We start from the raw sequence: 24,703 nt of genomic DNA on the forward strand, positions 1-24,703 counted from the left end.
CAAAGAATATGACCGTAACAATGTTCTGTATCGGATGAAATAAGATCAGTGTTGTCTCTTTTACCAGTGACAGAATATTTATTTTTTTATTTGCACGAAATTTGTAATTTTAACCTGTTCGAAGATTGTAACGATTTTTATTAATCACGCAATAAAATTAACTTGAACTTTAACTTGAACTATCAATGTCTGATGTATCAGATAGTGGAGTGCCAATTTTGACACTTTGTTGTTGGTTCTGTAAGAAGGAGGTGAACCAGACAGCTCCTGATAGGCCGATTCTGAGTTCAAGAGTTTCTCTGAGGCGTTCTTGGCTGACCGTGTCAAACGCCGCTGATAAATCTAGAAGTATTGGGAGACAAGTTTAGTTTTGGTCTAGTGATGTTCATATATCATCTAAGATGTTTAGAATGGTGACTTCTGTATTGTGCACAAGCCTGAAACCTGATTGGTGTTTGTCTAATAAGTCAAAATTCTTGACTTGTTTGCATAGCTGGTCATAGGAGCATTTTCTACTGGTTGGAAGGTGTTTAGGTCGTTCTAGTCGGTGCCTGTTTTTTTTTTTTTTAGTGGGGGAGGCAATTTGGGAGGAATCCTTGTTGAAGTAATGTGCTAACTATTTCTATCCGTAAGGGAATTAGACATTGGTGAATCTCTTTCAGTAGGTGGTAGGGAATGGCATCCGTGGTCGATTTCATGTACTGAATGTTTTTTGGGATTTCCCCCTCAGATAGAATTCTAAAACTATTACAGAAAGCTCTGGTTTTTTTGGGGGGTGGGGGGGGGGGGGGGGGGGGGTGGCTGTTGGGGTGTGTTTGTCTATATTCATTCTGTTTGCTGAAAGAGTGGGGTGGATGGATTCCCTCGGTTGGGTACTAGCAGCTTGACTGGGTAGAGAGTTGCTTATGGTTGTAATTTCATCTTTAAAAAGGTGGAGAAAATGTTACCGGTATCTGCCAAGTTTTTTGCAAATGTGGGTTCCACAGGTTTTCCCGATTGTTGTTTTATTATTCCGAAGAGTTTTCTTCCCTTGGTCTTCTCGCTGTCTAGTAGTCATCTGATTGCTGCTGTTTTGACATTCAAGATAGACTTTTTGTGTGCGCTTCCAGATGTCTTAGTTGGCTTCTTTCAGTGTTTATGTTCTGGTTGAACCACGGAACTGAAAGTTTTTTCTTTTGCCTTTTTAGACGTAAAGGAGCTGTCCTCTGAACTATGTCAGTCATCCTGCTGTTGTAGAGATGCATTATGATCTGTTGAAAAGATCATGTCAAACTGCAGACTTCTACATTTTGCACCCTAAAGGTTTGCCTCTAAGATGTAGATGCTGATTAAAGCCTCATTACGAATTGTGCTTTTTCGGTCGCAGCATTAACTCTGAGTGAAATTGGGCAACTCTAAATTGTAAGTGTCTCTGGACCCGGAATAATCATGCCCGCAAATTCTGAATGTGATCATTTTCATCCTGGACACACCAGGTCTGACTGCGCTTCTGAAAGGGGCATGGAGTGCAGACAGCCACGCAACTCAGACCCCTTCCAACTGCTGTAGCAACACGGGGTGCAGGTAATGCCTCCCTCCCCCGAGCAGACAGAGCCTTTGTACCTTTCCCCACCGCCTCCTGCTCGCCAAAGCAGCAGGAAAATGTCAGTGTTTTTCTCCCACAGAAATCTGTCCAGAAAATGACTCATTTTTGCTGGGATACAACTGCTATTCCCCATTCCGGAGGGAAATTTATAATCACTGGAATTTGTTGAGGGGACATTGGCAAGAATCATAGATTTCGCCACCTCAGTATCAGGGACGGACTAGTAATACCGGGCTCCAGGCAATCCCCCGGGAGGACGGAAGGGGTGGGGGGCGGTTTCTTTACAGGGGGCCAGTTTTGTTACTGGGGCCGATTTTTTAAAAATAGGCCCCCAGCAACAAAATCAGATGGTCGTCCTGTTTCCAGGCCTGTGTCCGACATCTCTGCTGCTCTGCACAGTCAGGCTGGGACCCGCGGGGACCGGAGGTGTGTATTACAGCAGTCTGCTGGCGGGGCGGGAGGAATACAGGATTAAGGGCCAGTCTGGTTTGTGCACGGGTGGAAGAACCCCATATTAGTTTAAAAACCTTAAAATGAAACAGATGGCTTCTCTTCTCTCTCGGCCTCTAGGAAGTGCATGCATTCTATGTTACCCCAAAAACTCAGAGAAGTGTAGAACTGCCCGTAAATGTTCCAGAAGAAGGGAAGAAAACAAGTTACTTACCTGTAACTGCAGTTCTCTAGTATTGGAAGCTTTCATAGATTCACATGCCTGAATGATTCCCCGTCGTCAAGACGGAAGTCTCCTGTATATAAAAAAGCAATGCTTAGCAGTATAGCAAACTGAAAGAGGCTTAGGCCCATTTCCCTTTTGCACCCCATAACCTTTGTTATGTAAAAACGACCAAACTTTTTCCTGAACCAATCAGAGCTCCTCACCCTCTAGAACCCTCCTGCGAGAACCTCCTGCTCCTCAGATTTTCGCGAACTTATGCATAAAACACTTTCTGTGCTAAATCCAAGTTGAGCCTCTCAGGGGAGGAGGGTGGGCATATGTGAATCTATGAAATCTTCAAATACTGGAGAACCACAGTTACAGGTAAGTAACTTGTTTTCTTAATCCAGTAGTGGAGCTTTCATAGATTCACATGCCTGAATCAGAATAGCGAGCAGTGATATGTCAAACACATTTTTCCTCTTTGTTCCATTGTCATGTAATACAGCATGAATAACACTCTACATAGTAAAAGAAAAATGTGCATTTGTAAATAAGAGAAAAGGACGGAGGGATGTAAAGAGGGCTCACCGTTATTGGATGATGTTTCTCAAATCCGCTTCTCCCACCGCCACATCTGTCTCTGCAGCTGCTTCCAAGCAGTAGTGCCTGGTGAAGGTGTGCGCAGATGTCCAGGTTGCTGCCCTGCATATATCCTGGATCGGCACTCTTGCAAATAATGCAGTGGATGTGGACACTGCTCTTGTTGAATGGGCACGAACTCGTGCGTTCAGAGGTTTTCCAGCAGCTTGGTGACCGTAGACAATCGCACTGGAAATCCATCTTGCAATCCCACGTTTTTATAAAGGGAAACGTATCCTGAGTGCCCTGAAAGCGACGAAAAGTTATGAAGACTTGCGAAAGCTCTTAGTCTCTTGTAAATAGAATTTGAGACATCGTTGGACGTTCAGTGAATGCAAAACTCATACCGCTGCTGTTGTTGGTTGAGGAAAGAAGCGTTTTAAAACCAATGGCTCATTCAAATGAAAGTCAGTTGGTACTTTAGGAATAAATCTTGGATTAGTCCTCGGAATCATCCTGTCATCTTTAAATTGTAAAAAAGGGTCTTGAATTGTGAGAGCCTGTAGCTCCCCCACTCGCCTTGCTGAAGTTAGAGTGATGAGAAGCGCTACTTTCCATGATAGGAATTTAAGATCCGCCCTATGTATAGGTTCAAAAGGCTGCTTCATTAATTGTGACAGGACTATATTCAGATGCCAAAGCGGTGGTGGAGGCTTTATAGGAGGAAAAACTCTGAAAAGTCCCTTCATAAATTGCTTGATGATCCTTGTCGACCATAAGGATGGACCCGAGCCCGACCTTCTGTAGCGGGATATTGCGGCTAAATGCACCTTTATAGATTTGTGAGCCAAACCAGATTTGGCTAAATGTATGATGTATGGGATAATTTCATGAGGTGCAGAAGTCAAAGGATGACGTTTACTTTTTTGAGACCAGGGGCAGAATCTCTTCCACTTCATTCTGTAGGTTTTGATTGTACTATCCGCTAAAGTCTTTGAGAGGATGTTTTTACATTCTTCTGAGATATTTAGATGTTGAAACTCACAGTGCTCAGGAGAAAGGCCGCTAAGCATAAGCATTGTGGGTCTGGATGGAGCACTTGTCCCTGGGACATTATTAGAAGTGAGGGAATTGGTTGAAGGCGAATCGGATGGACCTCCGATAGCAGCGGAAGCTCTGTGAACCAGTTTTGTCTGGGCCACCATGGGGCTATCAGGATCAGTCAGCACGGTTCTTTCTTGATCTTCACAAACATTCGTGGCAGGAGGGGAATCGGAGGAAAAGCGTAGGCAAAGACGCCGGACCATGCCATAGAAAATGCATTCCCCCATGACCCCTTCTGGGGAAGCCAGCTTGCGAAGAATCAGCATTTCCTGTTCTTTCCTGTTGCGAAGAGGTCCACTGTTGGTTTTCCCCATCTTCGAAAAATGTTATTTTAGGACCCCTTGGTCCAACTCCCACTCGTGGCAGGATGACTTGAGCCTGCTGAGAGTATCCCCCTTGATGTTTTGATCCCCTGGAAGATGTACTGCTGTCATGGATATCCCTTGCTGTAGCGCCCATTCCCATATGTCTTGGGCTTCTTGAGAAAGGGAGAGAGATCTTGTTCCTCCTTGTTTGTTTAAGTAGTGCATTGCAGTCGTGTTGTCCGTTCTTATCAACACTGACGACCCTCTTATCCTTGTTAGGAAAGCTAGTAGTGCGAAACGGACTGCCCTGAGTTCCAGCAAGTTTATGTGTAATTACTGCTCGTATAACTTCCAACGACCACTGACTTGAAGGTCTTGAAGAAATGCTTCCCATCCTTCTAGGGATGCATCTGTAGTCACTACCAATGGACCTGGTGTTGTAAGGAATGGAAGACCTTGTGAGACATTCCGTTCTTGTGTCCACCACGTTGCTGCCTGAAGCATGACCGGCGTTACGTGGACTACATCCTCGAAGAATCCCTCTGCTTGGAGCCACTCTACATCCAGCTGCTCTTGCAGCGGTCACATTCTTAAACTGCAGTGGGGCACGAGGGGAATGCAGGATGACATTGTTCCCAGTAATGACTTGTACTTGCGTACTGAAAGACACTTTCTTCTTATAATATAAAGTCTTGGAACAGAGACATAATTTTCAGCTGTCTTTCTTTGGAGGGAAAAGCCTTGCTTCTCTCTGTATCTAGTATTGCTCCCAAAAAGGTGATATGTTTCGTTGGTTGAAGGGATGACTTTTCTTTGTGTAGAGATAGACCCAGCTTGGCAAATAAGTCTATGCAAGCCTTTGTTAACGCTCGGGCCAGCGCTGCTGATGGTACTTTGACTAGCCAGTCGTCGAGGTAAGGAAATACTTGGTGTTTTTGTTTCCTTAAAACAGCTGCCACTGGAGCTAGGCATTTTGTGAACACTCTTGGAGCTGATTTCAGGCCGAAAGGCAGTACCTTGAATTGGTAATGTTCCCCGGCTACCATGAACCGAAGGTACTGCCTGTGTGAAGGATGGATGGGGATATGAAAGTACGCATCCTGTAGGTCTAATGTGGTCATATGGTCTACTCGGTTTAATAGTAAAAGGATGTCTTGGAGAGAAACCATCCTTAAAGACTGCTTTTTGAGATAGGTGTTTAGGGACCTGAGATCCAGAATAGGACGCCATTGGAGGATGTTTTTCTTTACTAGAAAAAATCGGGAGTAAAACACCCTTCTCCTTTGGGAGTTCGGCACCGGTTCTATTGCTCCCTTTCGGAGCATTGTCCGAATCTCTTCTTGGATTTGATGCAAATGATTGACCTTCTGATGCATCGGTGGCGTACGAGGGGGCATCAGTATAAATTCTAGAGTGTGGCCGAATTGAATAATGTTGAGGACCTATTGGTCTGTAGTTATTTGCTGCCAATTTTGAAAGTAATGAGCAATCTTTCCACCCAGGGGAACATGCAATCTCAGTAGAGTCTATATAGCCGGAACTTGAAGGCTGTCATTGTCGTTGGGCGTTGTCTTTCCCCTGACGACATCCTTTACCTCTTGGAGTAGACTTGGTATAACCTCCTAGTTGTGTAAACTGCTGACAATAGGGTTGAGATGAGGTGGAGTAAGAGGAATATCTCTCTTGCTGATATCCTCCTCTGTAAGACGATTGGCTCTTACCCCTAGAGCCTCGAATAGGAACTTTTCTGTATTGTAGAGTTCCTAATGCTTTAGCAGTATCAGTATATTTTTCGATACTCTGCAGAGTGTCATCTACATGCTTGCCAAATAAATCTTCACCGTTAAAGGGAAGGTCCAAGATTTTATTCTGGAACTCCGGTCTAAATGCCATCGCTTTTAACCATCCTTGTCTGCGCAGTACTGCTGCTCCTCCCAGAGACATGAATGCTGTAGTCGCTATATCCATAGCGCAATCTATGACTTCTGCCGAAGTCCTCTCCCCCTTCTGTAGAATTTTTCTGGCCTCTTGTCTCTCTGCTTCTGGCACACGGTCAATATATGGCGAAAGGTCGCACCACATTTGCCGGTCGTATCTTCTGAGAATGGCCAATGCATTTGCAGCCTTTACCAATAGAGCCGACATAGAGGAAAATCTCTTTCCCACGCAGTCCAGTCTCCTACCTTCTCTGTCTGGGGGTGCTGTAATCGGAGCTGACGGATTTCTCGATTTTTGTTGCGCAGCTTGTGTAATAACTGAGACCGGTTTTGGATGACCCAAAAGACAAGCATCTGCAGGCGCTTTATATTTTTTGTCCAGTCTGGCGAGCACCAGAGTCACTGTAGCTGGTGTTTCCATCACCTTTAGTCCTTCCTCCCAAATATGACTTACAATCGGTAAGGACCGAACAGATCCCCGATAGGGTTCCTTGAAGTCATATAAGAAACATTCAGCTTTATCCTCCGCCATGCTAAGTGCAAATCTCTTAGTGGCTCTCTCCATCAGGTTATGAAAACCACCAATGTCCTCTGGTGGAGAATCCACAGGTTTTGGTGTAGGAGACGAAGGTGACGGAATGAGATAATCATCCCACTCTCTACTAGGATCCGTAATCTCTCCCTCCTCATGGTCATCATCTGTGGTATCCGGATCCTGCTGAGATCTTGGTGGTGGAGATCTAGGAAGAGGCTCTGTCACGATCTCCCTCCTACGCACTGGTGTACCTGGTACAGAGCGTGGTCGAGGCGTAACATCAGGAATTTCTTTAGAGGTCTGAGGTGTAGGATATTTTCTCCTATAATCTTCCAACATGAATTGTAGATCCTTCAATAAAGAAGATGGTACACTTGTCATCTCCTCGTGATGTTCCTGGTGGTATTGTTGTTGTTGTTGGAGATGATCCTGACATTCTTCATACTCATCCTGTGAGTCCTCCTCTTGGTATTTCACCCATAATTGAGATGGGCTACTCGCATATCCAAAAGGACCACCATCATCTTCGTCCTCCGAATCCTCTTCCTCCAGAAGGTGAGAAGGAACTAATGGAGACACCTTACTTGGAGATGTAATTTCAGGTGTGATTGTTCTTTTCCAGGCCAAAAACCGCTTTTCTGTTTTTTTTTCCCTTGTCGACGAGCCCGTCAACAAGATCGTCGTCGCCGCCTTCGACGCTATCATAGTCGTCAACGCTATCGTCGATGTTGTAGTCACCGTCGTCGTCGTTCCCGTGGTTGCTGCCGTCATCGAGGATCCCGTCGACGAAGTAATTGTAGCCATGGTCGTCGTCAACGCCTTCATTGTCGAAGGGCTCGTTGTCGACACTGTCGTCGACGGTGGAATTGTCGACGGCGCTAAAGCCTTAGATATAGTTTTTACCTCAGGTTTCGTCGACGACGATGCCATTTTCGGCGACGATGATATTTTCCTCGTCGACACTCCCGTCGATGATGTAGATTTTATCTCTCCTCAGGAGGTGTGGAGGATGGCTTTTTAATAGTAATGTTGAGCCAGGCAGGAGATTTTGAAGGCTCTGAGGCAGTTTTCTTTACCTGTTTCACCTCTGAAGCATGACCCTTCTTCTCCTTAGCTTTGCCTGAAGGAGATTTCGAGGGACTGCGCCCTGAAGACCCTGACGTGGTCTTTTTAGGGGCCTTCTCAGGTCTCTCACCTGAGGTATGAGCCTGAGGAGATCTGCTCCTTTTTAGAGATCTCCTAGACGAAGAGGACTCCTCCTCACTATCACTTGAGAGGATCTCCTTCCTGGCTTTCACCTTCTGAAGCCAAAGTAATAGTCTTCCTTCACGATCCTTCAAGGTTTTATTGGAAAAGGTACGACATACCTTACACTCCTTCGCCTGATGTTCTGGGTAAAGGCAGTAGATGCAGTCTTTATTAGGATCGTCTGTATAGACCCTTTTCTTAGAGCAGGTGGCACAATCTCTAAATAATCCTTTTATCTCCTTGTCAGCCATGGCAGAAGAAGAAGGAACTACAAATAAACCAAACTGGAAAAATAAACAACCTCAAATCCCAGTCAAGTGAGTAGAATTGTAAGAGTTTGAGCAGAGCTCAAAGGAGACTCCCTAGCACAAAGTGCAGTAGAAAATCTGAGGAGCAGGAGATTCTCTCAGGGGGGTTCTAGAGGGTGAGGAGCTCCGATTGGTTCAGGGAAAAGTTTGGTCCTTTTTACATAACAAGGGTTATGGGCTGCAAAAGGGAAATGGGCCTAAGCCTCTTTCAGTTTGCTATACTGCTAAGCATTGCTTTTTTATGTACCAGAGACGACGGGGAATGATTCAGGCATGTGAATCTATGAAAGCTCCAATACTGGAGTCATTTACAATTCTAGCTCAAGTTGGGGGAAGTGAATATTTTATGCCTTGTTGTACTTTTAGCAAATGGGGAGAGTAGAAATCCCACCTTCCAGTCCATATACGTGAAATTCTATAGTGTTGCACTTGCACCAGCTAGAGACTGTGGCAGTGCTGGAAATGGGAAAAAATAATCTGGGAAAATGGAGGTCAAGAAGCTGTAGCAGGAAGGGGAGGAGTCATGAACAGTGGGTTCTGACAGTGAAATTATACTTTTAATATGTAGAAGCACCTACTCCAAAGAAATTGGCAGTAAGTACAAATGTGCTAAATAAATTTGCTATGACTTACTTTATTGTTCACAAATATGCTGCTTTTTTAAATATTCTATCGGCTTAGGCTCTTTCTGCAGAAATATTTGTGTTGCAGTGTTTTAGAGTATGAATCGGCACTGACAAGCGCCTCGTGTAGCACTCCAAGTTAGCACCTCTTCTGACTGCCAAAGCTCCTAGCTGGCAGAGTGCGTCAGGCTTGGGTTGAGTTCACGGCTGGCAGCGCTACAATGTTGCACAATATACCGCAGCAATAGCTGACGTCAGGTCGCGAGGCCTCAGTGTCATTGGCCAATCAGGGTAGGTGGGCCAGTGCGAGTGGGCACACATAGCATAGTTTAAAGTTGCTCCGCCGTCGTAATGATTTGGACCGGACCACGGCTGGAGAGTGGTGCTCAGTCCAGTGCAGCCAATGCCGCTGCCGCATGAGTTTTTCTGAGTGCCCGACCTGGACCGTGGCATGGGAAGTCATTGAGGCTGGCCCGTACTGTCAATGGTACTTGCAGCTGAGCTGATAGAGTAAGTCAAGACTAGCCGCCTATGTTTGCCTTTCACAGAGCAAGCCTTGAAGAGGCTCAGGTTTACACCTACTCTTCCAATGCCCCCCCAGTCTCCCACCTACTGTCCCTAGCACCACCTCTGGATCCCCGTGACCCTTTCACTTCCCTCAATTCGGTTACAGTGAAAAGCCTCTGTCTGCTTTCTGTGTCCTTGAAGCGTGCTAAAATGGAGGGATGTCCCTTTCCCACCTCGGCCCCTCAACGCATACCCCAGAGGCCCGTTTGCGGGGTCTCATGCAGCCGCTTAAAGCACCACCATATTCTACCTAGCGGCCCTGATCCTCACGTGAAAGGCTGCTTGATGAGAGAAGGGCCGTTAACGAGGGCTGATAGAGCGAGAAGTAATTGAACGATGTGAACAGGGTGTGACTATGAAAGAAGCTGGAGGTGTAGTAAAGTGAGGGGCTGAGGCTGGGTCAGAGGGAGGGGCAGTCAAGGTGAGACAATTAAAACAAGAGAACTTGGGGCAGCATACAGGCCTGTAGGGCTGAGGGAGAATCCCGAAGTGCTCCGTGGAAATGCACCAAGAAATAGGCATAACCGCCTAATAAGCACGCTAAAGCTGCGTGGGGCCTGGGAGCACTGAAGCTGAAGTGTCCTGAGGGTGCCCATGCAGGGCATGTATATAAATTACCTGCAGTTTCCTGACAGCACAGTTCTCCATTTGTGTGTGTTAGTTATTGTCTGTCTATGCTTTTATTATTAGTTTTAAATCCTTCACGTCTTCACGGTGCTGTGGGCATATTCTGTTCTCCTTAAGGGTCTGTCACTGGGAAAGGGGTCTGGCATAAGCTGCGTAAACACAAACCACAGCGCCACCAGTTGCTGTTTGATTTTTGCCTGAACTTCTTGTATTGCCCTGCCTCACATTAAAGTTTTATTTAGAATTAATATTTCCCATAGCGATTATGATACACTTTTGTTGACTGTATTTATTTGTGAACTTTTTATAGCGCTGTGCTGGAAGCTAAAAGGCATCTGGGCACTTTTCAGTCCATTTCAGAAATGAAATTCTGGAAATTTGACAAACCATTGGTCTGCATAGCTTTACAACGCTCCACTAACTATAGCCCCTATCATACAAGCTGTAATTGTCTGTATTTTCAGATCACTGCAATTTTTTTTATATTGTATCCTTTTGAGACCACTAGAGCAGTAGGTGGGTTGCTTGGTGCAACGCAAAGCAAGTTACAGATGCAATTTCCCAGCAGCACTAGTGCAGCAGTTTAAGCAATTTCTCTTATTTATATGTCTCCCTTATATTCATTGCTTGATTTTTGCTCGCGAGAAAGTTTCACTCATAGTCATTGAATGTTTAGCTTTAACGGAACAGTATGCTTTTTTTCAGAGCAGGGTGAGGATTTTCTACATCAGTTTCAATGTCTAGTGCATTCACAGTTAATCATTACTCTACCTATTTGGACCAAATTAATTAGGGAGAATGGTACACTGCCTCACAGCTAATGTTGCCCCATGCATGCTGTGTTTCTTCTACTGTAAAATATGTCTCAAAGAAAAAACCCAGATTGCGCCATCCTGTTAATTTTGTATTTAAGTATTTTACTATCTGGTCTGCATTGAGGTTTGAGGATTCCTTTTTAGTTGCTAGCCAAAGGTATTTATGACACAATAAGGAGGCCATGGCAACAATTACAAGCACAATGGCCGAATGGAGAGCTCTTTTGTGACACAACAAGTTATGTCACTCTCCAGCCATCCTGCAGTGTTTGAGGCTCATATCTTCATTCTGCCTCTGACAGGCCAACTGAAATGACGGGGCTTCCTTGGGAAGTTGAAGCCCAAGACTTGCTAATACAATTAAATACGTAATGAAAAATGTGTTGACAAATGCATTGTTTTGGCCTTTCTATCTCCACAATTTTCTTGGGTGAGAACCCCCCAAACTCCCCCAGTAGTGGTCCCTCACTGCGCTTGCTCACTACACACTGTATGGGGGCTGGTCTCCCTTATACTTTATGCTCTCTGATTCACTACATTTGTGTCTATTTTTGGTGCTCTCTGTAAGAATGTCTATGGGAACATATGACTGGATAACCTAGTGCTCTTAAGGTCATCATCTACTATTTACTGTGCTTTAAAAGTTAATACAATTAAATTTGTAATGAAAAATGTGCTGTAAAATGCACCATTTTAGTCTGTCTTTTTCCAAAATGTTCTTGAGGGGGAGAACCCTCCCAAGCCCCCTATTAGTGGTCGGGCTCGCTCGTTGCGCTCGCTCGCTACGCGCTGAATGGTGGCTGCTCTGGAAAAATTTGCCAGGGCTGCTTTCAGTTCCCAGTCCGGCCCTGCTCAGTATCCATTCACCAGATTCTGGCCAGCTGTTAATGAGGGTTTCGCAGGCTGAACTTCCGCAACCATGAAGGCTCCCATAATGGGTGGTGGGACCCGTGTTCCTGTGCTGTTGTTGTCAAATCAGATAGTGAATCCAATGCCATATCCAGAAGAATGTGCCCTGTAACAGTCAGAGACGGCTTCTGTGTCTAAGATGCAGAAGTCGCAGCAACTGGCTGGATGTGCCTGAAACCAACCATAAACTGGCACAGGGAGGCACGTTTCCTCTCTTTAACCAATTGAAATAGGGCAAAGAGCTCCACTGTCCGGGAAAGGGAGACAGTAAAAATTCTCAAAGTGACAGCTTGCTTTCTGATAAGCTTTTTCAGACCGTGCCTTGCACCACTGGTGGGAAAGGAGGGGGAGCAGGACAACAGACCACCCCCGTAGCCAGGTGCCAGCCATCCTCACTGGCGAAGTGGAATGAGTGCTTTATTTCCCTGCTTCATTAATTATTGTGGTAACGAGAAAAGAAAGGAGAATCAGTTGGGCCAGGAAGGTACAAGGCATAACATAACATAACATAACATAACAGAAAAGAACTTAACATGACAGAAAAGAACTTAACATGACATAACATAAATTAGAAAAGAACATAACAGAACAGAAGATATAACAGAAAAGAACAGAACATAACATAACATTGCAGTAAAGAACATAACATAACATAGCAGTAAAGAACATAATATGACATAACATAACATAACAGAACAGAACAGAAAAGAACAGAACCGAACAGAAGGTAACAGAACAGAACAGAAGATAACATAGCATAACAGGACAGAAGATAACATGGCATAACAGAGCAGAACATACAGAACATAACATAAAAGCATTCTCTTCCCCACTGTTGGCTCTTGTATAGATTCACGGAGCAGAGTGACAGGCCGACACCATCCAGTGGAAGGTAAGCACTGAGCTAGCAGTCTTTTACTTATCATGCTTTTAAATACAGATTTGACACCTTGCACATTTATATTACAGGTTTTTTTTTATACAACGCATGTTTGCCAACTACTTGGCGACTTATGACTTCTTTGTCATTGAGTGTTAGTGGCTATTGTGGTTGTACTCAGATTACAAGGGCTGCTTTGCACATCTATCAAGAGGGTATCGGAGCAATACCGTGAGGACAACTGATATCTTAGTGACAGAACTCTCCAACAACAAATGACTGTCTTTGAAGCAGTGTTCCCTTTGGAATCAGATACACAAGTTGTACAGAGTTACATTACTTTTGTAATGGTGGCTGTGACCCTCTCCCATTAATAATCCACTGCCCTTGAACAATTAATATGTTCACAGACCGTGAAGTAAAAACTCAAGTATTAAGAAATAAAGATAGAAGGTACTTTGTTTGACATTAAAACCTTTGCATTTCTTTAGCATGTGAGTCAATCAGAGGGAGGAGGGCAGATGGTAAAGATAGCCTCAGACACAAGACATTATCAGTGGACTATGACCCTCTTCACAAAGTTTGCACCTTTCCTCAAATCAAGAATCCAGTTGCTCTTACCGCCTTGCAGCAATCTTTGTGTGGCGGCTCCATTCTCACTCTGAATCTGTAGGTAAGAGGGAGTTCAGTTAGCTTTATCAATGAAATGCAGTTAGAGCACATTGTTTCCCTCCAGCTCTCAGGGCCCTTCCCTGCCCATCTCCCAGCAGGAGGTGGGGGCACTGGGACAGTTTGCACCCAACCCTCGCTCCTGCCTCAAAATGCATTATAATGAATGACAGGTGCAGGCCTGGCCATTCATGATGACACAGCTAACAGCAGCTGCACGGCTAGGCAGCGCCTTCTCTTGCACTGTGGGTAAACATTGACCTAAGGCCCTCATTTAGAGGTTGACAGGCAGCCCACTGTCCGCCAGGGCGGCGGAGGTAATAACCTCCAATATCTAGGTGGACTATCGCGCCCGCTGTATTTAGATGACAGATCTCTGTGCATTCAGAGGAGCTTTTACTGCTGTTAGAAAGGTGAGCTGTTAGTATTAATAGAAGGTACACCCAAAGAGAGTACAGGGAGTGCCCAAATACAACCAAGACTGGGGATAACTGGGCTTTGTGGCTAGAAACTACTATAACCACTGGTGGGCCGGGGCCTTTTAACAGGGTGCCCACCAGTTTTTTGCCTTATGTGGATGAACCAGTTTTTGTTGGTATTAGGACTCTGTACACTTTGTCTCTGCTAACCAGTGGTAAAGTGCTTATGCTCTCTCCCTAATTCATGGCACAGTGGGATTGTTACACCTGACTGGTAAATTTAATTTTCTACATGTACCCAGGGCCAGTAAATTAAATGCTACTAGCGGGCCAGCAGCACTAGTTTCGCCACCCACTGAAGTAGCTTTTCAAAGAATGTCTCAGGCCTGTTACTGCAGCTTGCATTGCAGTTTTGAACTGCCATGACCTAAACCTTCCTTTTGAATCCATATGAGTCACTCCTAGGGTGGGCCGTAAAGGTTCCTAGGGCAATGTACCTTCTATTTAATTGCAGGACATGTGGGTTTAAGTTTTACATGTCCTGGTAGTGAAAAACTCCTAGATATGTTTTTCACTGTGTAAGTTCTATCTTTCCCATTGACTGACTTGGGATTACCTTATTGCATTTAATAAATTCTAAATTTTGATTGGTAGCAAATATCATGTTTAGATCCTCTTTAATGGTAATGGTGGGTTTTAAGTCACAACTCTGAAAATGCCTGATGGCATTTTCCTGCCCTAACCATTTCGGTGCCTCTGTCAGTGTCCTGGGTCACTTGACTGTGAATGGGTCTTCTTTTTGGGTTTGTGTATTCCTGCCAGACAGTGAAATAAGGGGGATTGTGTGTAGGCAGGATGAGCCATCACCCAACTCCCATGAAGAGCAGGGTCTAGACTGATTTGCATATGGGTCGGTCTTAACTGGGGTGGCATGGTGAGCAAAAGAACAATGGATGTAACTAAGATGTCTTGACTGGGGTGAATGTTTGATTCTGCATTCCGGCGATCATATGTGTTATTTTGTTGTTCCCACTCAGGGCACCCACTCACCACTGATTGGGACCAGGGGGAACACTGAAGGGCCTTGCAGTCGCTGCCAGCTCTCCGCCTCCTGTGGGAGCCCGCATTACTTTTACATATAGGAAGCTGCTAAACATGCATGTAAAAGCAATGTTGCTCTTCTTCTAACAAGTGAGAGCATTTTTTATGCTCTCGCTTGCTACAAGCCGAGCGTTTGCTATGGCTTGGCAGGAGTGGTAAAGCTGCCGCCAAGCCATAGCAAACAGCTATGTCCCAGGGGTGGGCACCCGGGACATAGCAGGAGCCGGCCCTGGAGGGTGACTGCTCCCAGAGCCGTCTATGGCTCCAGGGGAGGGGCCGCGCGGCATCCTTTCTTTCTTAGATTGTGCCCCGAGGAGGAGGTGGTCCCCCGGTTTGTGAGGAGGGTTCATGCGGCCCCCATATTCAATTTGAGATAATCCCCAGGGAGGTGGCGGTCCCCGGGCCCGGTAGGGTCCACACGGCACCCTGTATTGTTTTAAAAGAAAGCCCCAGGTAGATGGTCCCACCCGGGGCTGAGGGGGGTTCACGTAGCCCCCCTTTCATGCAATGTAAAGCCTCGGGGTGGCGGGGGCCCCCAGGTCTGCAGGGTCTGTGTGTCCCCCCCACATTGTTTTAAAATAAACTCCCTGTGAGTTGGCGATCTCCAGGGCTGGAAGGGATCGAGAGGCCCTCCATTTATAAATAAATAAGCCCTGGGGAGGTGGTGGTCTGCGGGGCAGCTGGGGAGGTCTTTGTAAAGAAGGCCCGGGTGGTGGTGGTTCCCGTGGCATTAATAAGCGCCAGGAAGGTGGGGGCACATTCGTCCCTCCTCCCTTATTATTAAAATGCTCCCAGGACAAGGCCTACCTGGGTGCCAATTACTAACAAAGTGAGGGAGCCCGTGCTTCATTTATTCAAAACTTTTAAGCTGAATAGTAAAAAGAAAAATGCTTTTTTTGGCCGTGTGGGCCCTCTCCCCCAAAAATAAGAAGCCTAGGGGGTCAGGGTATTTCTACCCAGCCCCCTTTTCCTTTTTTAAAAAAAAACATTGTTCCTGGTTTCAAGTTTTGGCAGCCAATCAGATTGCAGCACAAGATCGGGTGGGGTTGCAGATCCTCTGCGCCCCTCTATATACAACTGGAGATTTATTTTAATTACTCTGAAACTACTGAACAGATTTACACCAAATCACAAAAAGACACTTCCCTGGATCAACAGCTACCTTCCTGCAAAATTTGGTGTAATTCCGTTCGGGCTGTAGTCATGTCTAAAGGTCCTATGGAAGTTACCATGGGCAAAACGCCTTTGGGACCCCCCTTTTTCTCTGCCCGCCTGATGGATCACCCCAAAAGTTTCATGATAGCAGCTGAATTGAGCGTCAAACTAGTTTTGAAAAATATGCAAGGATTTGTCACATGACGCCAAAGTTATTGGCACATTAAAAACGCTCTTACCATGGACACTACATCCTAACTATAACTGCCTACTGGCGATCGCACTGAGTTGAGTGTTTTGTACTGAGCTGCAGTACCAAAACCCAGAAGGGTAGTTTCTCCTGAAACTTGTTTTCATGTGATGTGGCAGCCTAAAAGAAAATGCACTCCAAATTCATTGGTGTTACTTGGGGCTAAGTTGGAATCTGGCTGTTAAATACAGGTGACTTTCCCCAGGGACTAGATACAAGCTGACTCTTGCAGCACACCCGATATTCACCTTTCACCTCTGCTTGACCTTGGCCATCAAAGAGTCCCTGAACATTCTAAAGAAACTGCATAGAGAGTAAGATAGCCACACAGAAACCCTATCCATGAAAGGATGAATCATTTGGGTCTTCGACCTGCTTCTTCTGCAAGTACAACCCCTTTTCCTGCTGGGCACAAGAAGGTTTATGAAAAGGTGACACTATAGTGACACGACAGAACTACTAAAAGGCCTGAGCATATTTACATATAGTTTATTACAGTCTTGCCTCTTTTGAGAAAAATCATACCACTGTTGGGGCATTTTGTTTCTTGCACTTGTACTAGTCATTCTGCCCCAAGATTAAGCCTTGACTGCTCAGCTGGACCTATATTAAAAAAAGGAAACCATGCAGATCCATGCAGTGAAAGGATCATTTCTTTAATTAATTTGCCCGTAAAAGTCTTGGGCAGGGTTATATTCAATAGGATCGAGCTTTGAACAGGCCATTCTGACTACTTGCCATTATGGGTTCAGGAAGGGGCTTAGTACAGTGGAGAAGTGCCTTAACTTGCAGCTTACAGTCGGAAAATATACCTTTCTAGGGGCTGCCCGCTGTACCTGGCTTTCATGGACCTCTAAAGTGCCTTTGGCTAGGTAATCAGTCGAATCTATGGTCAGTATTATCCCATGTATGGACAGATTCATCCCTGGTTAATTTTTATCTAAACTACACAATGATATGACTGCTAGAGTTAGATTTAGTGCCTTGGTAGAATGCAATGATCCTTCTACACGGGAGAGAGGGGTACGTGAGAGCTGCCCATTGGCCCCTATGCTGTTTTCTAACATATATATTAATAGTCCTAATTCAGAAGTAGTGGAGAAGTGTCTAGATGTTCCCAAAGTTATTTCTGTAGCTACCCTGGCGCTATTGTATGCGGATGACACTGCCTTCAAATCTTTCATGTCTGATCTAGGCCTGGAAATTTATTTTTCAAAGTCACAGACTAGGGCTTGTGGCAAAAGCAACAATATTCATATGCGCCCCATCGCTGTGAAGGTGTACAAGGTACCGAAGGTTTCCAATTTTCCGTATGTAGGGGTTGCCTTCGACAGTTCTCAACTCTGGTTTATTAACAACTCAATTAGAAGACAAAGGTTATCTCAGTCGTTTGGGGAATATTCAATCTCATCCCATCTTTGGGAGAGAAACTGCTACTATTGTTTTTTTATATTTATTAAGCCAAATGTATCCCAATCCGTAGTTATGGCACTGGCTTATAGGGTTACTTAAATACAGCGTCCTCATAGATTGAAGAAACCCAGTTTCACCAATGTTTACTTTCCATTCCACTTGGAAGCACCTCTTTGATTTGTCATGAGGTAATAATCTCACATTATTGTTTAATCTCATGTTTTTTTTCTTTTCTCCTATATCTATACTAATCTATGTAATTATGGAACCTGTAACACGCTGATCCTCATGTAAAGCGCTCTGATACCTCCGGGTCTAGCCAGCGCTATATAAAACTTTGCAAATAAAATAAATAAAACGAGGAGCTGGGTCTCCCTTACCTTGAGGATTCTCTAAAGTTGCCCCTTTAATACTCTGGTGTTCTGTGTGGTTATCAATGATTGTTTAAAAAGCAATTGTTGGTTCTATATTCCGCTGAACACCTTAAGGCAGGAGTGGAATTCTATTGGTCGAATTGAGCTTTTTGAATGTCCCTCTAGTATCTGCAAGAATGATATTCCATGGATTAAGAGTACATTATCATCCATGAGACAAACTACATGGGATCCTATTGAATTTAGAAAATCTAGCAGGAGCCAGTACTTAGTGCTGAAGACTTCTCCTCTAGTGATTGGAAGAAAGCTTTGTTCAGATTTAGATCTGGCACTTTTCCCTCCTTGTTATGTTTCCCTTTGGGTCGGTATACAACAAACTATTACTATTTGCCTGTGTGATGAGATTGTACATTTTATGTTTCCGATACTAAAAGCTTTTAATTCCACTTTTAAAATCACAGAGTGTAAAAGTACTCATCTGCATTACTCTTTCTACAATTATTAATTGCTGAAGAAGTTTGTTTGGCTTCTGGTTCCTTTTTACACACACTGTGCGCTGCAGGAATTCCGTGCTTAAATAATTGACTGGTATGTTTTAATCACTTTAAATGATTTTATGGTTTTATAGTTTTGTATGTACTTTTATAGATTATCTGAGTTGTAATCAAATATGGATTTATGATGATGATAATGGTTGCTCAAATCAAAGCCTAAATATAAGATATTTAGTATTTAAGTGAACTCACAGTAATAGCTGGTACCTGTGTTTTCAAGGACAGTGGCACTACTTGTTAAAAGAATTGTCAAACTGCCTTTTAATTAAACAGGACATGTAGAACTTAACTGACAGGTAAGCACGACCCTGTCAAATTACTGAAGTGCTGTTTTAAACTGTGTGAAGAAGTAGCTTTTTAATAAAAATAAAAAACTGCATTTTGAGAAAATGAAGGCTGCCTCAACCATGGTATCTGAGCACAGGGGTTCCTATTCACTAAGGCGCAGCAATACATGCTTTGTGGTGAACACTCACGGTTAGATCATTGGACACATTGGTACCAGCCGTGGACTGGTCGAGCAGATACTGGAGGCGTCGCTCTGTGCTCAGCTGCTCAGACAGAAGCTTGGCCAAATGTTTTCTCTTGATGGAGCCCAGAAGAATTTTTGTACCTGGGAAGCAACAAATTCCAACATATTATAAAGAAAAGAAAGAAAAAAAAGAGGCAACAAAGCAATCATTTTTCTTGGTATAAATACATACCATACCTCACATGCATCAATATGTATTTAGAAGCAAATGGTATTTGTGACCAACATTAGGAAAACATGCCTTGGCAATGCAAATAGGTCTGGCTTATGAACGGAAATGCCTTATGTGTCATTGATGGGTTTAAGTACTCAATAGGTCATCATACATGCACTCTGTGACTCATCGTTGCATGCATGCATCCATTCAGTCATTTATCCATCCATCCATTGGCACATTCTTGCATTCACCATCCGACACATTTGCAATAAAATATCTCAACAGCATATGCAAGAGAAATTAAAAGAATACAAGTAGAATCAAGAAAACATGCTGCTGAGGAGCAGCAAAGAAATGAAAGGAGAACTAGAGAAGGAGATAACAGAAAACTAAAGAACTTGCCAACCAGCCGTGACACTGAAGTGCATTCATTTCAGGTGGATGTGCACATGTGATCAGAAAGAGAAGTCATTCGCGGAGCCAATGACTGGTGTGGACTACTAAAGCAGTACACCGTCATGGATGGAAGCACAGTGTAAAAGACATTCAGAGAGATCAATGGCAGTAGAAGGCTGCCACGTATACACCAAGATCCCGGCAGAAAACTAAGCCATCATGTCTTCCCAAGAGATTCTAGCAAGAATGATTAGAGTGGAAATCTTCTACCTCTCCCCCCAGACTTTATCAGAGGGGTAACCAATACCAAAATTCTTCCCTAGAAAAGTAATATGTGAATTTTAATGTAACAAAATACCTAACTGTAGGCTGTAAGATAGAGTAATAACAATCTACTCTTAAATGCCTATCTACTTTAACATTTCTTAAGCAATGTGTTAGGCCTACTGCTTTTATCGTAACTTTTCATTATAAATAATCAGGCCTATAAAGTTCATCCTTCGCTTGTCACGACAGGCATAAGCTTTCATGCAAGACAATGATCAGGTATACAGGAATAACATTAGAAATATGTACAAAGTTACAGTTACCAAACAATATAATATCACTTATAATAGAGCCTATTAAGGATTAGCGTGATACAAATTTCTATCCCGATGGCTTTTCAGTGGGTGTCTAAAAGCCTTTCCTACAATGGTAATCTGTGAGATTCTTTGCAACAAAAATGCCTGCCTAGAGGCTTTATCACAATGTAATAATAATCTACCCTTAAAAACTTTATTGCCTTGAACACATGCTTTTTACAATAGGCACGTCAGGCCGATGTGGTTTGTCATAGCCTTCTATTATAAACAGGTTGCACCTCAGGAATCGGACATAACTTGTCCCACTGAACCGGTAAAGTCTGTAACCAGGGCTATAGCCTTTATTATTGGCTTGATACTATAACCAACACAGGCCTCCTGAAATGTGCATACGCCGACAACCATCATGCATATAATTATAAAATTACAAATATGTAGAAAAATAGTTTCTACAATAATCTACAAACCCTCTCAATAGGGCCTAACACAAATCATTACAGTGAAACTATTCTACTGGCAGGGTTTGTCAGAGTGGGTGACCAACACTGAAAACGCCTGCCTGCTATGGTAATCCTTGAGATGACATGTAACCAAAGACCAGTCTACAGCCTGTAACATAGTGTGTTAGGAATCCATTCTTAGAGGCCACTGGCTTTAACATATACTGTTTACAATAAATAAGCCAGGCCTACCAATTTTGTCATAACTTTTCATGATGAACAGCCAAACCGATGGCATCTGGTATAACCTTTCCCTCTGCACTAATCAGACCTTTAGGTGTTATCATTGACTTGTCACCGTAACCAACTCAGGCCCACTCTACTGAGTGTGAGCTTTCCCACAAGACGACCATCAACATACAGTCACAAAATTACAAAGGTATACAAAATTACAATTGCCAACGCAAAAGACTGTCTCACCCAATGGTGCTTAGCATGAGTTCTTACAGTGCATAACTTCTATCACCACTTTTTGTCAGAGGCAGTAACCAACACTAAAATCCTTGCCCAATACGATAATATTTGAGATTCCTTGTAACAAAATACCTAAATGCTGGCTTTTATACAGAGGAATAACAATCCACAGTTAAATACCTATTGATTTTAACATATGGTTCTCACAATAAATACATCAGGTACACTGCATTTTTCATAGCATTTCATAATAAATGTATGTATAGGCATTTATATAGCGCACTACTTACCCGGAGGGTCCCAAGGCTCTTCGACCGCTGCGAAACCCTTCCTGGCTTCCCTGAGAGATGGTCCCTTAATGGGTATCTCCAGGGTGAGACCAGGCATCCCCGGCGGTCTGGTGGGGCCGTTAGTGAAGATGAGGCAAGCTAATGCCCAGAGTTGCCGAGTGTGATCGCTGACCAGAGTGGGCACCGAGGCGAGAGAATTATCGAGTCCGCTGACCCTGGTCCAGAAACCTGCCGCGCCGGGAATCGAACCCTGGTCCCGGGCCGTCCTCTGCTCTCGCATTGGCTTACCACCATAACACACTCAGTAGTGATAATTGAATATATGCTTTGCCACACTCATAATATGAGCACTCTTAAGTGGACGTACACAACATCAGCCCAGTCAAATCCTACAGCACTACTAATGCAATTTTGAATTCATTTTTTTAAAACCAATTTAAATATATTGAATTATAATTTTATTTTATAGATTTATTAAAAAATCCCATCTAAAGTACATTATTCAGCGAACTGCACCACTCGCTGCTGCAAACTCTGGCTGGGCGGGTGCCTCCATTCATGAGAGTGGATGCTCAGATTGTATGCAGGCAACAAAATTCCGATGGGCACTGAAGGGAGTTTAAAATGCTTTATTGATCACCTCGTGGCAGCAAACAGACGCATTTCGGCTAACAAGCCTTGACCGCTGTGCTAGTGTGTAACTTCCCAATCCCTTAAATAAAAAACTGTAAACCACAGAGACAAAAATAGGTCTCAGCAGGGGAGTTTATCCTGGACTAGTCAAAGAGTTTTGTAAATGCAATTCATTATTGGTTACATTAGACATGTTTCTCCAATTTGCAACAGAAATGTGCCATTATGGTGTTGATACTTAAGCAAGATACAAACCTGTATGACTGGTTAATTGGTATCACAATAAAACCTATAATTCATTAAGGTCAATATAAACTTCATATTCAACCATCAAAGCGTAATCACTAGACTTCGATATCAAATACTGTGTCACTAGTTAAATAAATCATAATCAATTTAAATTAAATCGATTTAAAATTCATAATGCAAAATCCAAAAGACCCCAAGTCTTTCCACAAGCCATTTTTTAAATGCATATGTGTCTTTGACGCTATTCAAAAGTCAAATAATGTATACTAAAGAGTAAAGCCCTGAAGGACAAACCTTTGCAAAGCCTAACATCTTATTGAGTCAACTTCACCTTCATTGCCTTAAGCCTTTAATAGTGTACATCTGCTGGCCCAAATGCATAGCTAATTCCTCATCGCTTTTGAGCCTTGACTTTGTCTGCAATGTCATTATAATTCTGGACACATGTCTATGTAATGTCATTGCCATATCACCCCCTCTCTTGTTGGGATTTATACGATTCAGGCAGAAAGACCCAAGAAAGTTGTAGTTACTGGAATGAAATGCTTGGAAGTATCTCGCCACTGGGTATAAAAGATCGCCTTCGGTTATGGCCTGCATATGTTCTAAACTGCGCATTTTGGTTGTATGTATTGTACTTCCAATGTATTGTTTACCCAGGGGCGTAGCTTGGTCAGTAAGATTGGGAGGTGTGAGCTTCAGATTTACCAACAATCACGCTGGCATTCAATGTTAAAATAAAATATAGGACAAGCAGGGTGCATGAGAGGGGCTTAAGAAGCAGTGGAAAGGGAGAGAAATGCGGATTGCTTGGAGTACTAACGGAGAGAAACACAATATTTTGCTAAATAATCAAAACATTTTTAGGATTTTGAAAACAGAGACGAGTGAGTGTATGTGTGTTTTTGTCAGTGTGTGAAGGCAAAAATCCCACAGACAACTCACCATATCCGACTGAAAGTACCTGTACTCAACTATTCGTCTGAAAGGAAAATTCTACTTACCCAGTATGCATCTGTTCTTGACGTGTAGAGCTTTACATGCTTTGCTTAGCCTGCCATCTAATGTTGGGTCTGGGTGTTTGCACTTTTTTTTCTTCGAAGAAGTCTTTCCCAGTCACAAGGTAGGTGACTCCTCCTTAGTGCGCATGGGCATCAACTCCATTGTTAGATTGTTTTCCAGCAGAGGGTGATAATGGAGTAGGTAAGAGTAGTAGAATAGAGATGGCCATGTGTATGTATCTAAATATCATTGCAACAGGTATAGGTACCCAGGGAGACGGATGGGCACATGTGAATCTACAGCTCTACTTGCCAAGAACAGATGCATACTGGATAAGTAGCATTTTCTGTTCAAAGCATGTGAGCTGTAGATCACATGCTTTTCATAGACTATATAGCAGTAATCTCCCAAAGCGGTGGCTAACCTGTAGCTTTTGCAGTTGATTGAAATAGTGTACGTAAAATTGCTTGGCCCACACTAGCTTGCTGTCTTGCTAACACATCTACATAATAGTGTTTTGTGAATGTGTGAGGTGTAGACCATGTTGCAGCTTTGCAGATGTCATCTATAGGGATATTTCCTAAGAAAGCCATAGAAGCCCCTAGTTTGTTGGTGGGGTGTACTTTAGGGAGAATTGTTAATGTTCGTTTTGCTTTTGCATAACATCTCTGAATGCATTTGACTATCCACCGTGCAATACCTGATTTTGATATGGGATTGCCTTTATGAGGTGAGGCAAATGCCACAAATAATTGCTTTGTCTTACAGAAAGGTTTCGTCCTATCTATGTTATAGAGTAATGCTCTTTTAACGTCTAAGGTGTGTAGAGCACGTTCTGCCACAGAATCTGCTTGAGGGAAGAACACAGGCAACTCAACAGATTGGTTGATATGAAAGGCAGAAATCACCTTGGGTAGAAATTTAGGGTTAGTCCAAAGAACCACTTTGTTTTGGTGTACTTGTAAAAATGGTTCCTCTGCGGTTAATGCCTGAATGTCACCTACTCTCCTCAGTGATGTGATAGCTATGAGGAAATCTATCTTCCAGGTGAGAAATTGCAGCTCACATCTGTGTAATGGCTCAAAGGGTGAACCCATCAGTCTGGTGAGGACAATATTTAGATTCCACAATGAAGCAGGTGGAAGTCTAGGGGAATGACTCATTTAAGCCCTTCCATAAATGCTTTAATGACAAGCACTCTAAAAAAAAGACAGATGTAGTCTATTTTGAAGGTATGCAGCTACTGCAGCTAGATGTAAGCGTATGGATGTGTATGCTAAATTTGAACACTGTAGGTTCTAGAAATATGTAAATACAAAAAAACAATGCTC

The 24,703-nt window shown here is 43.5% G+C and overlaps 1 protein-coding gene across 2 annotated transcripts in view; it reads right to left on the reverse strand.

The window, feature by feature from the left end:
• LOC147678662 (chloride channel protein ClC-Kb-like) overlaps nt 1–24,703 on the reverse strand; it is a 253,087-nt gene that overhangs the window by 56,264 nt on the left and 172,120 nt on the right. For both annotated transcript variants that reach the window (XM_086946113.1, XM_086946112.1), the window contains exons 16-17: nt 19,092–19,228; nt 13,302–13,347 (exon numbers count right to left, since the gene is read on the reverse strand). In XM_086946113.1, coding sequence (XP_086802239.1) covers nt 13,302–13,347; nt 19,092–19,228 — 183 coding nt within the window. The remainder of the gene's footprint in view (nt 1–13,301; nt 13,348–19,091; nt 19,229–24,703) is intronic.

The sequence above is a fragment of the Lissotriton vulgaris genome, chromosome 12 (genome assembly GCF_964263255.1).
Source record: "Lissotriton vulgaris chromosome 12, aLisVul1.2, whole genome shotgun sequence".
NCBI classification, from domain to species: Eukaryota; Metazoa; Chordata; class Amphibia; order Caudata; family Salamandridae; genus Lissotriton; species Lissotriton vulgaris.